This window comes from Thamnophis elegans, chromosome 2, assembly GCF_009769535.1.
Source record: "Thamnophis elegans isolate rThaEle1 chromosome 2, rThaEle1.pri, whole genome shotgun sequence".
Taxonomy (NCBI): domain Eukaryota; kingdom Metazoa; phylum Chordata; class Lepidosauria; order Squamata; family Colubridae; genus Thamnophis; species Thamnophis elegans.
The window spans coordinates 46,736,450-46,752,688 of NC_045542.1; the positions used below are offsets into that span (position 1 = coordinate 46,736,450).

At 47.6% G+C, this 16,239-nt stretch overlaps 1 protein-coding gene across 2 annotated transcripts in view; it reads right to left on the minus strand.

Moving 5' to 3' along the window:
- Window positions 1–2,060: 2,060 nt before the first annotated feature.
- RNF213 (ring finger protein 213) overlaps window positions 2,061–16,239 on the minus strand; it is a 147,155-nt gene continuing 132,976 nt past the window's right edge. For both annotated transcript variants that reach the window (XM_032212395.1, XM_032212394.1), the window contains 9 exons: window positions 15,610–15,742; window positions 7,619–7,699; window positions 7,087–7,267; window positions 6,797–6,998; window positions 6,088–6,168; window positions 5,526–5,723; window positions 3,493–3,582; window positions 3,204–3,382; window positions 2,061–3,109 (listed from right to left, as the gene is read on the minus strand). In XM_032212395.1, the coding sequence (XP_032068286.1) occupies window positions 2,950–3,109; window positions 3,204–3,382; window positions 3,493–3,582; window positions 5,526–5,723; window positions 6,088–6,168; window positions 6,797–6,998; window positions 7,087–7,267; window positions 7,619–7,699; window positions 15,610–15,742 (1,305 nt within the window). In that variant the 3' untranslated portion in view covers window positions 2,061–2,949. The remainder of the gene's footprint in view (window positions 3,110–3,203; window positions 3,383–3,492; window positions 3,583–5,525; window positions 5,724–6,087; window positions 6,169–6,796; window positions 6,999–7,086; window positions 7,268–7,618; window positions 7,700–15,609; window positions 15,743–16,239) is intronic.

Consider the following 16,239-nt stretch of genomic DNA (forward strand, 5'->3'; position numbering starts at 1 on the left):
AGGGATACGGGTGATCCTTTGCAGGGCAGGGCTGAGGACTACGTCCAGTTTCTCGCGGATAAAGTTGCTCGGTTTTGGGCGGACTTGGACTCCAACCCTGCTGAACCAGCCGAGGCACTAGGGGATAATCTGGTAGGTCATCGCTGGATTGAGTTTCAGGCTGTTGCCCCTGAGGACGTGGACAAGGCCATGAGAGCTGTAGGTGCCTCCACATGCGTGCTGGACCCGTGCCCCTCCTGGCTGGTTGTTAACAGCAGGGAGGTGACACGGGGCTGGATCCAGGCGGTTGTTACCGCCTCCCTTCGTGAGGGGGTCTTTCCCCCCGCTCTTAAGGCGGTGGTGGTGAGACCCCTCTTGAAGAAACCATCTTTGGATCCAGCCGTTCTAAACAACTATTGTCCAGTCTCCAACCTCCCCTTTGTGGGGAAGGTTGTTGAGAAGGTGGTGGCCTTTCAGCTCCAGCGGTCCTTGGAGGAAGCTAGTTATCTTGATCCATTCCATTCTGGCTTCAGGCCTGGCTACAGCACAGAAATCGCTTTGGTCGCATTGACCGATGACCTCTGGAGAGCCAGGGATGGAGGCCATGCCTCTATCCTGGTACTCCTGGACCTCTCTGCGGCTTTCGATACCATCGACCATGGTATCCTTCTGCGACGACTGCGGGAGGTGGGGGTGGGAGGCACTGTCTTACGGTGGTTCTCCTCTTACCTCTCGCAGTCGGTGTTAGTTGGAGGGCAGAGATCGACCCCTAGGCCCCTATTGTATGGGGTGCCGCAGGGTTCGGTCCTGTCCCCCCTACTTTTTAATATCTACATGAAACCGCTGGGCGAGATCATTCGACGGCACGGGATAAAATACCACCAGTATGCGGATGATACACAGTTGTATCTGTCCGCCCCGTGCCAACTCAATGAAGCGATGGACGTGATGAGCCAGGGCCTTGAGGCTGTTAGAGACTGGATGGGGGTTAACAAGCTTGTGCTCAATCCGGATAAGACCGAGTGGCTGCTGTGCTTCCCTCCCACTAATTGGCCAAGTGTTCCATCTCTCAGGCTGGGGGGTCAAATACTACGCCCCTCAGACAGGGTCCGCAACTTGGGAGTCCTGGACCCACAGCTGACTTTTGAACACCATTTGTCAGCTGTGACCAGGGGGGCATTTGCCCAGGTTCGCCTGGTGCACCAGTTGTGTCCCTACCTGAACCGGGAGGCTCTCACAACAGTCACTCGTGCCCTTGTGACCTCTAGGCTGGAGTACTGCAATGTGCTCTACATGGGGCTGCCCTTGAAGAGTATTTGGCGACTTCAGCTAGTCCAGAATGCGGCCGCGCAAGCGATCGTGGGTGCGCCTCGTTTCACCCACATAACACCTATCCTCCGCGAGCTGCACTGGCTACCTGTTGGTCTCCACATATGCTTCAAGGTGCTACTTGTCACCTACAAAGCCCTTCATGGTATTGGATCTGGGTACTTGAGAGACCGCCTACTGCCAATCACTTACACTCGACCAATTAGATCCCACAGATTAGGCCTCCTCCGAGTTCCATCAGCCAGTCAATGTCGACTGGCAACCACGTGGAGGAGAGCCTTCTCTGTGGCAGCTCTGACCCTATGGAACGAACTCCCCGTGGAGATTCGTACCCTCACCACCCTCCAGACCTTCCGCATAGCCCTTAAAACCTGGCTGTCCCGACAGGCCTGGGGCTAAAGACCTTAACCCTGCCCGAATAGTATGAATGTTGTGCTTTTAATGATGTATTGTCTTATATGTAACTTGGTTTGTCCTCCCCTCCCCCTGAACTGTGAGCCGCCCTGAGTCCCCCCAGGGAAAAGGGCGGCATACAAATAAAGTATCTTATCTTCATGGATTACATTCACATAGCACCCACAAGATGTGGTGTAAAGCTCCCTGTGGTAACATTGTTAATGGTTTTAGCTTGGTGAATTGCTAAATGTCAATTAACTAAATGACAAGTAGTAAAAACAAATTGTCATGTTCTCCAGCTCAAGAAAGGTGATATACTTGCAAGGTGCTATAGAAGGAATAAGGGACACAGTCTGAACACTTTTGTAACAAAGATTTTTTATTAGAAGAAAAAAAAGACTAGAAAGTAATTTTTATACATTGCAATTTTTGAATATTGGGAAAAAAAAGTTCAAGGCATACTCTGGCAGTACAGCAACCTGTATTAAGACATCACCCTGGCACAATTGAAGGAAGAGCACAAGCTCCATTTCAAGTTCTAGAGAGGGTTGGAATGACAATGCTTAATGCATAACATGGTAGTAGATACTGGTCTATCTCACAAGATCATATTTAAACAGGGAAAATATTAATATCCACAGCTTCTTAGAAAAAAAATCAGTAAATCAAAGGAAGTGCAACCTCATACTATCAGTAAACATGGTTGGGATGGTTCACTTACATTCTTGCTTAATTCTAACTAGTTGCTCAGATACCTAGGTCTCAGAGAAGTAGACAATTCAATGTATGAGAAATTCTGGTCCCTGATTTTTTTAAAAAAAGATAATATTGGTAGCATTTAGAAAATCCAGTTGAGGGAAAGAAGATTGCTTCTCTGCCCCTTGCCAATTCTAAACAGATTAAAGAGGGAAGTTTATAATGAAGTCTATAAAGCCAAAGTTATAGACATTACATGGTCCTTTTAGAAATCTCTAACAATGAAAATACTTTCCTTTGAATGCAGTGTCCTTATGCAACTTGTATTTTACACTAGAAATCCTTCATTATCTAAAGCAACAATTCCTTTGGGTTTGTGCATTACTATTTATTCACATTTAGCACCATGATCCTTTAATTTGGGATCACCTTAAATGCAAAAGCTTGTTATCTCCTTCATTTCTTTTTTTACAAGTATAAAGAAAATCTGGCAATTAAATACACTGCTCCACTCATCAGTGAATAGAGGGTGATAGGAAAGGGTCTGGATTAATTTCCTGGACCGCATCCACTTTGTTTAAGAGTAGCAGTTACTTTCCAGGCAGCGATACACTGGGAAACCAGGATATCGTCTGGGAACAGATCATCCAAGTCCTGAAGCTCACTGCTACCTTTTCCTTCAAGATATGGAATAAGTACTTCTTTCAGGCTGGAAAAAAAAAGGAGAAACAATAAACCGAAAACAGTAAGATACTCTGCAGAACAGGATGTATTTCAAAGGATTGGGCTGCTCACACTCTTACCCCCATGTAGGATTGTACTCTTCTCCAACTTTGGCGTGTTTCAATTTCAGCATAATCATTTCATGCAACTCTTGAAGGAAGGGCTCCAGCCCTGTCTGGGTGAGGAAAGCTTTGAGAAGATCGGTGCTCTTTTCTGTGAGTTCTTCTTTATAGGCTGCATTGATCTCTCCAAACGGATCCTGGATAAAACATTATGAGGAAGAATTGGACAGAAATGGTTATGTGGGGAGGAGAGAGAAAACGGTGGCAAGAAGTGTCTAGTGAGCACATATGTAATCCCACGTCCTACCTTTTTCAAATGCAGCAGCTGTTCTGATTTATGACTAGAAAGGAGCTGCCACAATGAAATGGCATGCTTTATCTGACATCGGCTCAGTGCCTAAAAGGAACATACATACACACAAACACACAAATATAAAAGGTTTTTTTTTGCAAATGATAAAGCAAACTTTAATTCCAAATGGCATTCACGGAAGGCTATTTAGGTAATTAAATAAAATATTAATATAAACTTTTCTGATAAATTTATTTTAGAAATCTTTTAATAATGAGAAGAGCGCTTGCCAACATTTTTCATGTAAATTCTGTGCAGCACAACATCAAACTCAATTATTGTATGGAGATAGTTGACGGTAAAGGGCAGTACACATTCTGCACTAACAATTGCCTCTCAACACCTTATAATTCAAGAGAACCTAGATTGTACATTTTGGATTACATCTATGGCACCACAGTATCTTGGTCCAGTCTAGGGCTATCCGGGGAAGGGGATTTTTCTAGGTAATTACAACAAAGGAAAGGGGTTTTTCTAAGTGACTATAACAATATTCCAGCTGCTAAAAGGCAGTAGTTTTCTAGGGACAAAGAAGTAGACTTTTCAAAAAGTAGGACTAATTAAAATAGTGAAGCAGAAATATATATAATAAAAAAATTAGAGGCCAGGGTACACAAAATGTTTTGGTTTTAAATATTTTAACTATTAATTTAGTGATGTGTTCTATCTTGAAATCTGAAACTCTTTCAATTGTGAAACGGTGTTTTCTGCCAAGAACAGGACTGCACAAGCTGTCTTGGTCTGGTGCATAATTTGGGGTTCCTGGTCTCTCAGCTCCTCCTGGAGGAGCAGATGGCCAGGAGGGCCTTTCCCACAGGTTTATCTTGGGCACTTGATATATCTCTTCATGGACTAGGATGGCCCTTCTTACAACCATACTTTAGTTACAAAGTTTGTAAGGCATAGCTGTATGATCTTATAATCATACCTTGGTCACCTCATAGATGGAACATTGCAATGTCTCTACATGAAGCGGTACTCTGATTGTAAGCTATAGCTGGTCCTGACTGCAATGAGATAAATAGTGATGGGCAAGTATGCTATGCCCATGTAACACCCATGCTTTGTCAACTGCACTGGCCACCACTTGGCTTCCAGGTGCAATTTAAGATGTTGGTTGTCACCTTAAAATCCTACATGGCATGGGGCCCAGTTATCTGAGGAGCTTTCTGTCTCCTACGACAGTTGGCTCATTCCTGGGTCTGCCAGTTAAACAAATTCATCTAGCAACACTTGAGAAGTAAGCCTTCTTTGTCAGGACACCATCCTCTGAAACAGCATCCTCTGTTTCAACATCCCCAGAGATGTGACTGCCCACCTTGACAACGTTTAAAAGAGCATTAAAAACATGGCTCTTCCTCCAAGGCATTAGGTTAGGGTGCTTGGCGAAAGGAAGTGTTGGTTTTTGTCTTCTGTTGGGGGAGGGCTTTTATCTCTACTGTTTCCTCTGATGATACATCTTTTGGGTTTTAGTCTTTATTTTATGTCCAGATACGTTAAACCGCTTATAGTTGTTATAATTGGTCAACTTATAAATTTGCCTAATAATCCTAGAAAGTCCTACTATAAGATGCCGTGATGGCCATTGGCTGCCAGTAGAAACAGTGGAATGTATTTGCTTTACTTATAAACTGCTTTTAAGTAAATAACCTGTTTGAAATGCACTTACTTGATCCATCAGGGATCTTTTTAATCTCTCATCAGTTTTGATACGCTTTTCCTTTCCACCCAAATACTACCAAAGCACAGTCCAATTAAAAGGATAATTCTGTACTGTAATCTCAAGAAGACCGATATTTACCACTCACAAACATGCTTAGAAACTTTCTTCTGTGATTAAAACAGTAGAGATCAGAACTAAGTGAGGAAAATGTCAGCTGCTTTTTCTCAACTGAGCTATGCGTACAGTATATATACCCTCATCCTCACTGGCTTTTCTCTTTCATCTTGCAGAGATGAAAATTGAGCCTCTGATCCCCTGCACTCACCTTCATCACTGGAAGACTTATCTGATTGCTCATCTGCAGGACATTTTTCGTGTAATCAGTCAAAGTCATATGTGAGTCACCTCCAGTTGTAGCCAGGAATCCTAAAATAATTTCAGTGACCGAGAGTGCCTCACAGATGTCACTATACGATACCAGGTCTCCTCTGATCATGCCCATTTTAGAATTTGAAAGGGAGCTCTGTAACATAAGGAGATAAGATCAACCAGCATTCTTCCTGGCACATTTTTCTATAAAGAAAAGGCATTTATGCCATCTGGCACCTCTTCAGGGCCTGCAAGCAACTGCACACATATTCAAGCAAGCTGCTGCTTTCACCATTGCTCAATCTCTATACCAAATTTTCCCCCCTCTACAAAATAATAACTAAAACTCCCAGGAATCTGTAACACTGGATAGATAAAATCACTTCAACTGAACACTAAACGTTCACCTTCCTATAAGCAATGCGTATTGAGTACCCCATGGTTTACAATCAAGAAAATAGACACCAGATGGAATTATAGTGAGATTTGTTTGTCTTTTCCTCTTTTCGAAAACTCACCTGAGTTTTCAGCTTTGTCTTGATATTGCTGAACAGATGCTCAAAATTTTGGTCATATCTGTGTTTCAGTGTGGGTATGCCCTATTAAGAAATGGAACAAAGCAGAAGCTTGGTCAGCAGTTCTTTGTAAGAGTAGCTTCTGGACTAGCAGTTTGATCTCACAAACTCCAGAGTATTAACTAGTTATAGCAAGTTTCTATGATACATATTGACAGTCCCCCTATGTCCTTTATTAAAAAGGATACTCTTGTATTTCAGAAAGCTCTCCTTTAGATCTAACAATGGCTGAATCCAAAACATGAGAAATTTGTCGATTAGTCTAGAGAAAATGGGTGTACGTCTCTTCAGGCTGGACTGAGTTAAAAAACTGACCCATCCAGTCAGAGGAGGCATGGTCAACAATTACGTAACTCAGTCTCTAGGCTAATGGACAAAGTTAACCCATGCTTGGATTCCCCAAGCAGCGCACAGGAGAATTTTTTTTTTGTTTTCTTGGTTTTGCTCTTGAATTTTCTTCCCTAAAGCAAAATTATAAATGTATACAATAATCTTTTTTAATCCTGATGTCCCTCTTTCAGGTTTGTCCTGTATTTTCCCCCCAAGAAAATACACTATATTGCCAAAAGTATTCGCTCACAACTGATTCCGATTATGTGGATGGGTGAGCGAATACTTTTGGCAATAGAGTGTATGTTCACGTTGCACGTACCTGCAATGTGATTGTGGGCTTCCCTTGTAGGAATCTACTGACAACTTGCTGCTCAATTTTTTCCAGGTCAAACTCCTGCAGGGCCTCTCCTCCTTTCTGCACGCTATACTGGCAGTTGGATAGGATGATTGGGATCAAATCCTTTTCGACTTCATAACTGATCACATGCAGATCGGCCACTTCAGCAGGGCTGACAGAGTATCTGTTGAGAAGTAAGAAGGGAAAAGTAGAGAAAATCAACCGTGCTGTTTATTCAGCGGTATCTGTCAGCTGCAGGGAGAACTGGGTACCTATTGGCATCCGCTGAATCCTTTGCTATGGTGTTGATGAAATAATTGTGCAACTGAATGAGGTAGCTGACCAAGGAGGTGGCACAAAGGCCTAGATCTCTCCGGCGAGGCAAAAGGATTTCAAATGGATCTTTCACAGTGCGGTCCATACTGCAATAATCTTTAGGAAGCTTAATTTCACCTGCAGGGGAGAAGGAAGCCAGAGGCACCATCTTACTGTTGAATACGCCATTTTAGTTTTGGATAACTTCTGGCTTATATAATGATTTGTTGCCATCAATTGTGCCCCCCCCCCTATTGCTGAAGTACAATTCCTTCAGCTCTACCCCCACCCCCAACTCCCTAACTGCATGGCCAATGATCAGGGATGCATGAGGTCAGCAAATTCTAGAGAGCTACAGCTTCTGCTTTGTGGGCTAGACTCTGAAGGCCAGCCAAAGATAATACAACATGTTTTTTTTCTTTTGGTAGTATTGAGGAACTCCTCATTGCTGCCATTTGGTTTGACTGATAAAGTAAGCTTGAGTCTCACCATTTGTTTCTATGGATAATCGGAGTTTGTTCCACACATCCAGAAATTTTTCCACTCGGCTTTTCATTTTTAACCCGACACCTAGAGGATGCGAGAAACATAGTAAAAATAGCTAGAATATAGCCAAAACTTATTGCTTTCTGATTTTTAAAAAATGAGATAATAAAAGGAACTTTGCTGCAGCAGGCTAAGTTCTATCCAGCACAAGATACCGCACCATTCCTTGTGGCTATCAGTCACACTTATTATTTAATCCCCGACAACCCCAATGACCCTAGTAACTCTGAGGCATCTAACTCAAAGGTTTAATTTAGTTAGTATATTTTTCAGAAAGAGTTCTATGATCTTGGAAGATGCCTAACCATCACAATAGGATGAAGTGAAATCTAAAGAAGTCATTATCCCTAGGCATGATCTACTGGTAGCTCTTGATTTACAACCACAATTGGGACCAGAATCTTTGACACTGAACAAAATGGTCATTAAGTCACCTTTTGTTCAATGCCTGCAATCCCAGCTCTCCCCGTTGCAGTCATTAGGCAACTATGCAAGTTGTTAAGAGGACAGAGTGCTAGATCTGCCTGCTGAAGGAGGGCAAGCAATTTCCCTCCATGAGTGGAAAAGAACTCTCGCTGTAACCTGCAGAAACAAAGCTTGGATTTTCAGGATCCAACCTTCATTTATACAGACTGCCACAGGATTCCTCCCACCACCACCTCTGGGCAGAAAGGAACCTCTGTGGTGGACTGCAGAAACAAAGCTTGGATCCCGAAATCCAAGCTTCATTTCTGCAGTCTGCTGGAGGAATTGACCGTTGTCTTACCTGAACGGTCCTTCTATGGGTGCTGCGAAGGGAATCCAATCATGGGTTAACTTAGCCTTCTAGCCTTGAGACTGAGTATGCAAATTTCAAAGTCACGCCTCCTCTGACTGGACTTCCGTTTCCTTTCAGTTCTTTACGAAGTCCACCGAAGGAGCATTATGTCAATCCTCAAACAAGCCGCAAGTCATCCGGCACTACAGAGTCAAGTCCAGTCAGTAACAAGTCACAGAGTCACGATCAAAACGGAGCCCTGACCAGCCGAAGCCGCGGGCGGGTTTGGATTCCCTTCGCAGCACCCATAGAAGGACCGTTCAGGTAAGACAACGGTCATTCTCCTGTGTGCTGCTCCGGGAATCCAATCATGGGATATATCAAAGCAATGAACTCCCAGGGCGGGAGCTAGGCTGGTCAGGCTCCTCCGCAGACGGAAGGACCCTTTGCAACACTCTCCGCCCAAAGGACGCCTCAGCCGAGGCAAAGACATCAATCTTGTAGTGACGAATAAAAGGTGAGGGGGATGCCCAAGTGGCCGCCCTGCAAATCTCTTCTACAGACGCTTGCGTCGCCCAGGCCGCTGTGGTGGCCGCACTCCTGGTGGAATGAGGAGTGATTCGCCTTGGAACCGGTCTGGAGTGGGTGTCATACGCCAACGCAATGCAAGCTTTCAACCATCGGCCGATGGTGTGGGAGGACACCTTCTGTCCCATTGAGGATGGCTGGAAGGAGACGAACAGAGCCTCCGATCTTCGGAACGACGCCGTGCGCTTCACATAGCGACGAAGAGCTCTGCGAACATCCAGATGGTGCCACTGACGTTCCTGCGGATGAGACGGGTGAGGACAAAAGTCCGGCAGGACAAGTTCTTGAGTTCTGTGAAACAGTGAGTTTATCTTTGGAAGAAAGGTCGGATCCAAACGAAGCACCACCTTGTTCGGGTGGAAGATGCAAAGATCCGCACGAACAGAAAGGGCTGCTAGCTCCGACACCCTCCTGGCCGATGTTATGGCCACCAAGAAGGCCGTCTTGAGTGTCAACAAGCGGAGGCTGATGGAATGTAGAGGCTCAAAGGGGGCAGCTGTTAGGGCCCTGAGAACCAAGGTCAAATCCCATGTGGGATAACGATGTACCGTCGGCGGTCGTAAGTTGGAAGCACCCTTAAGGAAGGTTCGAACTCGCGAGTGCTGAGAAAGGGAGCGGCCTTGGCCACCCCCGACCACCGTCGACAAGGCTGTGACCTGACGGCGAAGCGTGTTTGGCGCCAACCCCTTGTTGAGGCCGGACTGCAAGAAATCCAGAACTTGGGGCACCGAGGCCTTGATGGGATCGACCCCGGTGCGCCGGCACCACCGGCAGAAGGCCTGCCAGGTAGCCTCGTAAATACGGGTAGTCGACGGGCGACGGGCCGCTTGAATTGTAGAGATGACTTTGTCCGAATAGTGGAGGGCCGCTAGCATCTCCCGCTCACGTGCCACACGGCTAACTGCAACAGCTGAGGGCCCGGGTGCTGGAGAGCCCCTTGGTGGAGCTGAATCTTGTCGTCCGGAATCCTCCAAGGACGCGAAACGGACAGATGGACGAGGTCTGCGTACCAGGGACGTCTGGGCCACATCGGAGCGACCAGCAGCACTTCCGCCTGTTCTGCCAAGATCTTCTGAATGACCGACGGAAGGATCGGGAGAGGAGGAAAGGCATAAAGAAGGCCGGCCAGCCAACGGCTGCATAGAGCGTCTACTCCCTCCGCCCCCGGAGTCTGGTATCGGGAGTAAAACCGGGGAAGCTGTGCGTTGTGCGGGTGAGCGAACAGATCCACCTCGGGCAGGCCGAAGCGGCGAGAGAGTTCCTGGAAGAGAATGGGGTGGAGCTGCCACTCCCCCTGATCCACAGTCGCTCTGCTCAGCCAGTCCGCCTGAGTGTTGGCTTCGCCCGAGATGTGCTCCGCCCGAATCGATGGGAGTCTGGGCTCCGCCCAATGGAACAACCTTTCCGCTTCCAGCATCAGAGCTCTGGACTGCGTTCCCCCTTGGCGGTTGATGTGAGCCTTGGAGGCCACATTGTCGGTCAAGATTAACACATGGCGATGAGATACAATGTCCCGAAACTCCAGGAGAGCCAGACGGATGGCCCGCAACTCCAGCCAGTTTATGCTGTTCGCCAGCTCCTGATCCGACCATCGACCTTGGGCCACCCTGTCCAGGGCATGGGCCCCCCATCCGAATAAGCTGGCGTCCGTTGTAACTTGAACGCGGTCCGGCTCCTTGAATGGACATCCCCGGAGGAGCCTGGACGACATCCACCAATGCAGGGACCGCCTGGCCTTGCCCGGGAGCTGCACCTTGATGTGGGAGTGACTGGTATGCGCTCTTTGGAAGGGCAGCAGGAACCACTGGAGAGGACGCGCATGGAACCTGGCCCAGGGCACCACGCCGATGCAGGAGATCATCTTCCCTAGCAGCTTGGACAGCGACAGCAGCGGTACTCGCCGATGAGATAGCACATGATGCGCCAGGTGGTATATGCTCTGCCTCCTTTCCGGGGACAGGAAAACCTCGCACGACATCGAGTTGATGGTGGTTCCCAGATGAAGGAGGGACTTGGTTGGGCGCAGATGGCTCTTGGGCAGATTGAGGACAAATCCATGGCTTCGCAATGCGTCCATCGTGGCCTGTAGGTCTCGGAGAGCCTGATCTCGAGAGGACGACAGCACCAACACGTCGTCCAAATAACAATTGATGCGTATTGGAATTGAGCGAAGAGAGGCTGCCAATACTGCCAGAAGTTTGGTGAACGTGCGCGGGGCCGAGAAGAGGCCGAATGGCAAGGCCCGGTATTGATAATGACGGCCGTTGAAGTGAAACCGCAGGAACTTCCGATGTGCCGGATGAATGGGCACATGGAGGTACGCTTCTTTGATGTCTATGGAAGTCATCATGTCGCCTTGGCGGATGGAAGCCAATATGCTCTTTAAAGAGTGCATTTTGAATTTTTGGTATTTGATATACTGATTGAGCTGTTTCAAATCTAGGATTGCCCTCCATCCCCCGGAGTTCTTTGGTACTAGGAACAAGATGGAATAAAACCCTAGGCCTCCCTGCCCTTTGGGAACTTGTTCTATGGCCCTGATGGTGAGAAGATGAAATATCTCGGTGTCCATAAGGCGCCGCTTTGACGGGCACCTGGGCACAGGGCACCTGATGAACCTTCTCGGGGGGATGGATAGAAATTCTAGCGTGAGACCCAAACTCACCACTTGAAGGGCCCAGGCGTCTGACGTGAGCTCCGCCCATTGGTGGGCGAAGGCCAAGAGACGTCCTCCTATGGGCCCTACCTCCTGCAAGTCAGCGGTATCTGCGAAAGGAACGGTTGCCCGCTCCTCGGAATGACCGTCTACTCTGCGCCTGACCCTGCTGGCGCCCCCTGTCTCTGGCCCCAGCTCGGTCCTGGCCACGATCCTGTGCCTGGGAGAACCCCCTGGTATAGTTGGGGACATAGGGGGCGGAAGTAAACCCCGAGTCCCCAGACCGAAAGGGCTGCCGTCTACCATAAGGCTGTGGTCTTCTGGTCACACGGGCGCTTGTGGAGGGAAGCACCTTACGTTTGTCCCGAGTCTCAATGAGAATGGGATCCAGCACTGAACCAAATAAGGCCCCGCCCCTAAAGGGCGTGGACGCTAGACGCCACTTAGATTTGATATCAGCCTGCCAGTGGCGGAGCCAGAGCAAACGGCGAGAAGCCACATTGGAAACCACGGCTCGGGATGCAAATTTTGCCGCGCTAAGGGTGGCATCAGCAGAGTACTCTAGGGCCGCTATCAGCTTGGTGACATCCTGATGGAGGCGCAGTTCCTCCGGGTCCAGCCTTTCCTGTAGTTGTCTCAGCCAAACTAAGGAAGTCCTATTAAAGAAAGAAGCTGCAGTAGCTGAGCGCAAGGCCCACGCTGCTGCCTGATGAGTTTTGCGAATGACCGATTCGGCCTTGCGGTCCTCGGCCTTCAATCCTTCCGAAATTTCAGAAGGAATTAACGCCGGTGAAGCAAGAGCAGCGATGGGAGCATCCACTGTGGGAAACTGGAGGAGAGCCTCCAACTCTGGAGAAGATGTGAAAAGCTTCCTATCACCAGACCCAGGGGGCTTAACTGCGGTCGGCTCATCCCACTGCTTTTGGATTAAATCAAGAAAGAGCTTAGGGGATGGAATAAAATCTTGCAGAGCCACCTGCTCAGCAAAAAGCCGCTCGGTGGCATCTAGGCCTACAGCAGCACTTTCTGCAGAAATTGCCTCCCCCATGTGGGCGGTAGTCTTGGCCTTATACAGCAGGGATTTGAAAAGAGTGTGCCTGAAGAGCTCAGGGGCCGGAGGCTGGTCCACAGGAAAGCCCTCGTCACCAGAGAGTTCCCTATCCTGGATTTCACCTTCCTCCACTAAGGGAGATTGTGCGCTAAACACAGAGTGTAAAGGGGAAGGAGGATCAGTTTGCAGAATGGAAGAATCCCCTTGTACTGCTTGGGGAGCCAGGCCTGAGTAGGCCAGAGTAGGCCTGGAGACCTGGGATCTACGCGCTAATTCCGCATCCACCCCTCTGGAAATAGCCTCTGAGATCATGCTGTAAAAATCAGCAGGAAGGCCTAAATCCTGGCCCTCCAGAGGCCTGAGGCCTGCAGCTGTGGGGGTGAACGTGGCAGAAGGCCCAGCGCGTGGAGGTGAGCGAAGAGAAGCCCCACTAGCCTCCGAAATAATTGGGGGGGATCGAGGCCCGAAAACCCCTACCTCAGGAATAGGGCCCTGGGGAAGCTGAATATCAGGGAACCAACCCTGCTCAACGACCCTCACCGGAGACACAGGTTGCTGAACCAGAACCGGAGGGGAACAAATGGGAGCCCCAGATGCCTTGGGGGGAACCTTGGCTTTGTCTTTGCGCTTGTGCGACTTATCCCGAACAGAAGATGAGGCTCGAGGCCTGCTAGTAGAGGCCCTGGTCGCGGCCCTACTAGGCCCAGGGCTGGCCCCCCCCTCGCCAGGGGAGCGGGGCTCAGAAACTGGCCCGACAGTACCTTGCACTACCGATTGATCAGCCATGATATGAATCTGAAAGAGCTCAATCAGCGAAACAAAGGAATGCAATTGAAAGCACTCGCCAAGAACGCCACGTGGAAGCAGAGACCAAGACAAGCGACCTCCTTCCTGAGTCAGCAAACTCGAGTGAGGGAAAGGGGAGGGGCGGAATCAGTGCGCAAACTCAAGCGCGCGGGCAAATTTTGCCTTCTCATCCCAGGCATTAATTGCGCATGCGTGAAAACGCTTCCAAATAAGGCAACCGGCATCAAAGGCGCGAAATTCAAAGAAACAGCAGGGGAAATTCCCAAACAGCCGATCCATGTAATCCTCCGGCAGCCGCTCCAGCGAGGGCACAAAGGAGGGAGGCGGGGAGGAGGGGAAGAACCGCTCCGACAAGCCACAGCCTCGGATCTGACCGCGCTCGCAGGCGGGTGCTATCCGGCGTGGAAGGCAGCGCTGGGAGACTCAGCTTCCTTGCGCGCTGAAGTTAAGGGAGGACAGGCGGAGAAGCCGTTTGCCAACGGCAAGAACGCCCCACTCCAGCTGTAGCAATCCGATATCCCTTCAAGGGAAATAGCGAGGGAGGAATCGGCTGGCAGAAATCTGCCGCCTTACCTCCAATCCAGCAAGAAATCCACAGTGAAAACCAAGTAAATCCAGCATTAACCTTGAAAATTAGCAATTAATCAAGAGAGAATTGAAAATAAGTCTCGTAGGCTTTGGACTGAGTAATAGAACTGGAAGGAAACGGAAGTCCAGTCAGAGGAGGCGTGACTTTGAAATTTGCATACTCAGTCTCAAGGCTAGAAGGCTAAGTTAACCCATGATTGGATTCCCGGAGCAGCACACAGGAGAATCATTTTCCTTCCATATGCAGAAGAGAACTGCTCTGGCTGGCTGCAGGAACAAAATTGGGATCTTCAGGATCTGAGCTTCATTTCTCCACCCTATCAGAGTTTGGGGTTGCCTCTGTGTGCAAAGGGGGAACTCGTTTGAGATCCTCAATAGATAACCTCTGTTTTGGTAGCTCTTTGGAGGAGTCACCCTCCCTTCTATGCACAGAGGAGAACTTCTTCAAGGAGCTACAGACCTTTGAGATCTGACCTGTTTCTGCAGCCCTTTAGAAGAGTTCCCTTCCCTTTCATGCAGGGAAGAGAACTTCTCCAAAGAACTGCAGAAGTGGAGGTCAAGACCCTCAGGATCTGTGCTCCAGTTTTGGAGCCCAACAGAGGAGTTCCACTCCTCTCAGCCGGCAGCCCTTCGGCTCTCATTAAATATCTAGTTCTAAAAGGGAAGTACTGCCAAATGGAGAGGAGAGATTTATGCACCTAGTCCCCACACTGGATGAGAATTTTCAAAATACTAATTTTGTTAGATCTAGGTTGCATCAGTCCTGGTGATGTAGTATCACAGAACAAGGAAATGAAGAAAAGGCAAATTTAAATGATTTGTGCCAGGAATCAAGTTGTTAAAAAAAAAAATACAGGGCATCATTGGCCCAAAAGCCAGACTGTTTCCTTCCTTAAACCTTCAAAAGGGCAGTTGGGGTCAGCAGGGAGGCTTCTGGCAAGGGCAGCCCTTTCTGTGATTCCAGCTCCGGGAGGCCCTCAAGAGCTGTCTTCCATGTAGAAGGAAGAAGGGGACGCTCAAGATTGACTCAGCCTTCCATCCTTCCAAGGTGGGTAAAATGGGGACCCAGATTGTTGGAGGCAAAAGGCTGACTCTGTAAACCACTTAGAGAGGGCTGTAAAGCACTTTGAAGCGGTATATAAGTCTAAGTGCTATTGCTATTGTATCCGTATCAAAACATCCCTTTTCTCCAAAAAGAAGGAAGCTCAGAACAACTGGCTTTTTTGCATGTAGAAATAATAATAAAAGCCTTTATTGTCATTATACATCATGTATACAATGAAATTGGTTAAGAAAGAGGGTGTGATTGATCCCATCTTCCTTTCCTTTCCTCACTAAGGCTTGCAAATGTTTACCAAGCACAGACTTTGCACAGATTAATACAATTAGCTAAACACCTTTGTTTTCTAAATTTGCTTGGTAGTTAAGTAAATACTTTAATGCTCTTATGCTTTGCTATCTAACCAGAGAGAAAGGGAGAATCTCACCCGAGGGAAAACTGCTGAGAAAATCTTCAATTGTACGATGCTCAATTTCTGAGATGTTCTGAAATCTCTTCACCAAGTCTTTCTGCAGAGCAAGAATTTCTGGCAGAAATTTCACCTGCCTCAATTCAGCTTCCTAAAAATGGAGCAGAAAAGGTCAATTCAGAAAGCAGAAGCCGAGTCTTTAAGAATGAATACAAGGCAACTGTCCTTGAAAGAACACCATATATGCTTTATATATTCAGTTTGTATACATTTAGTTTACATACTCACACATAAACATACATGAAATCTGGTTCTCTCAAAAGTAGGACAATATTGGGAGGCATGTGCTCCTCATTTTGCACATGGATAAGATTGCATCAGTATTAACAAATTATATTAAATCAATATAAATAGATATTCACTTTCTGTTCTGAAAAAACTTACCCATGAAGCTGGAAAAGTAGTACTGTTGACCATTACCCAATTATAAACAATCTAGCTACTGCATCATCAACAAATGTAGTATTTCAGACATAAACTTGTTCGCTTTTACACTTCATCAAAACAAATACTGATTGTTCCTCTTTCTATCCTTATTCTACTTTTGGGAAAGCAGTCAACTGGCAACCCAGCACTCAACCCTTCCTT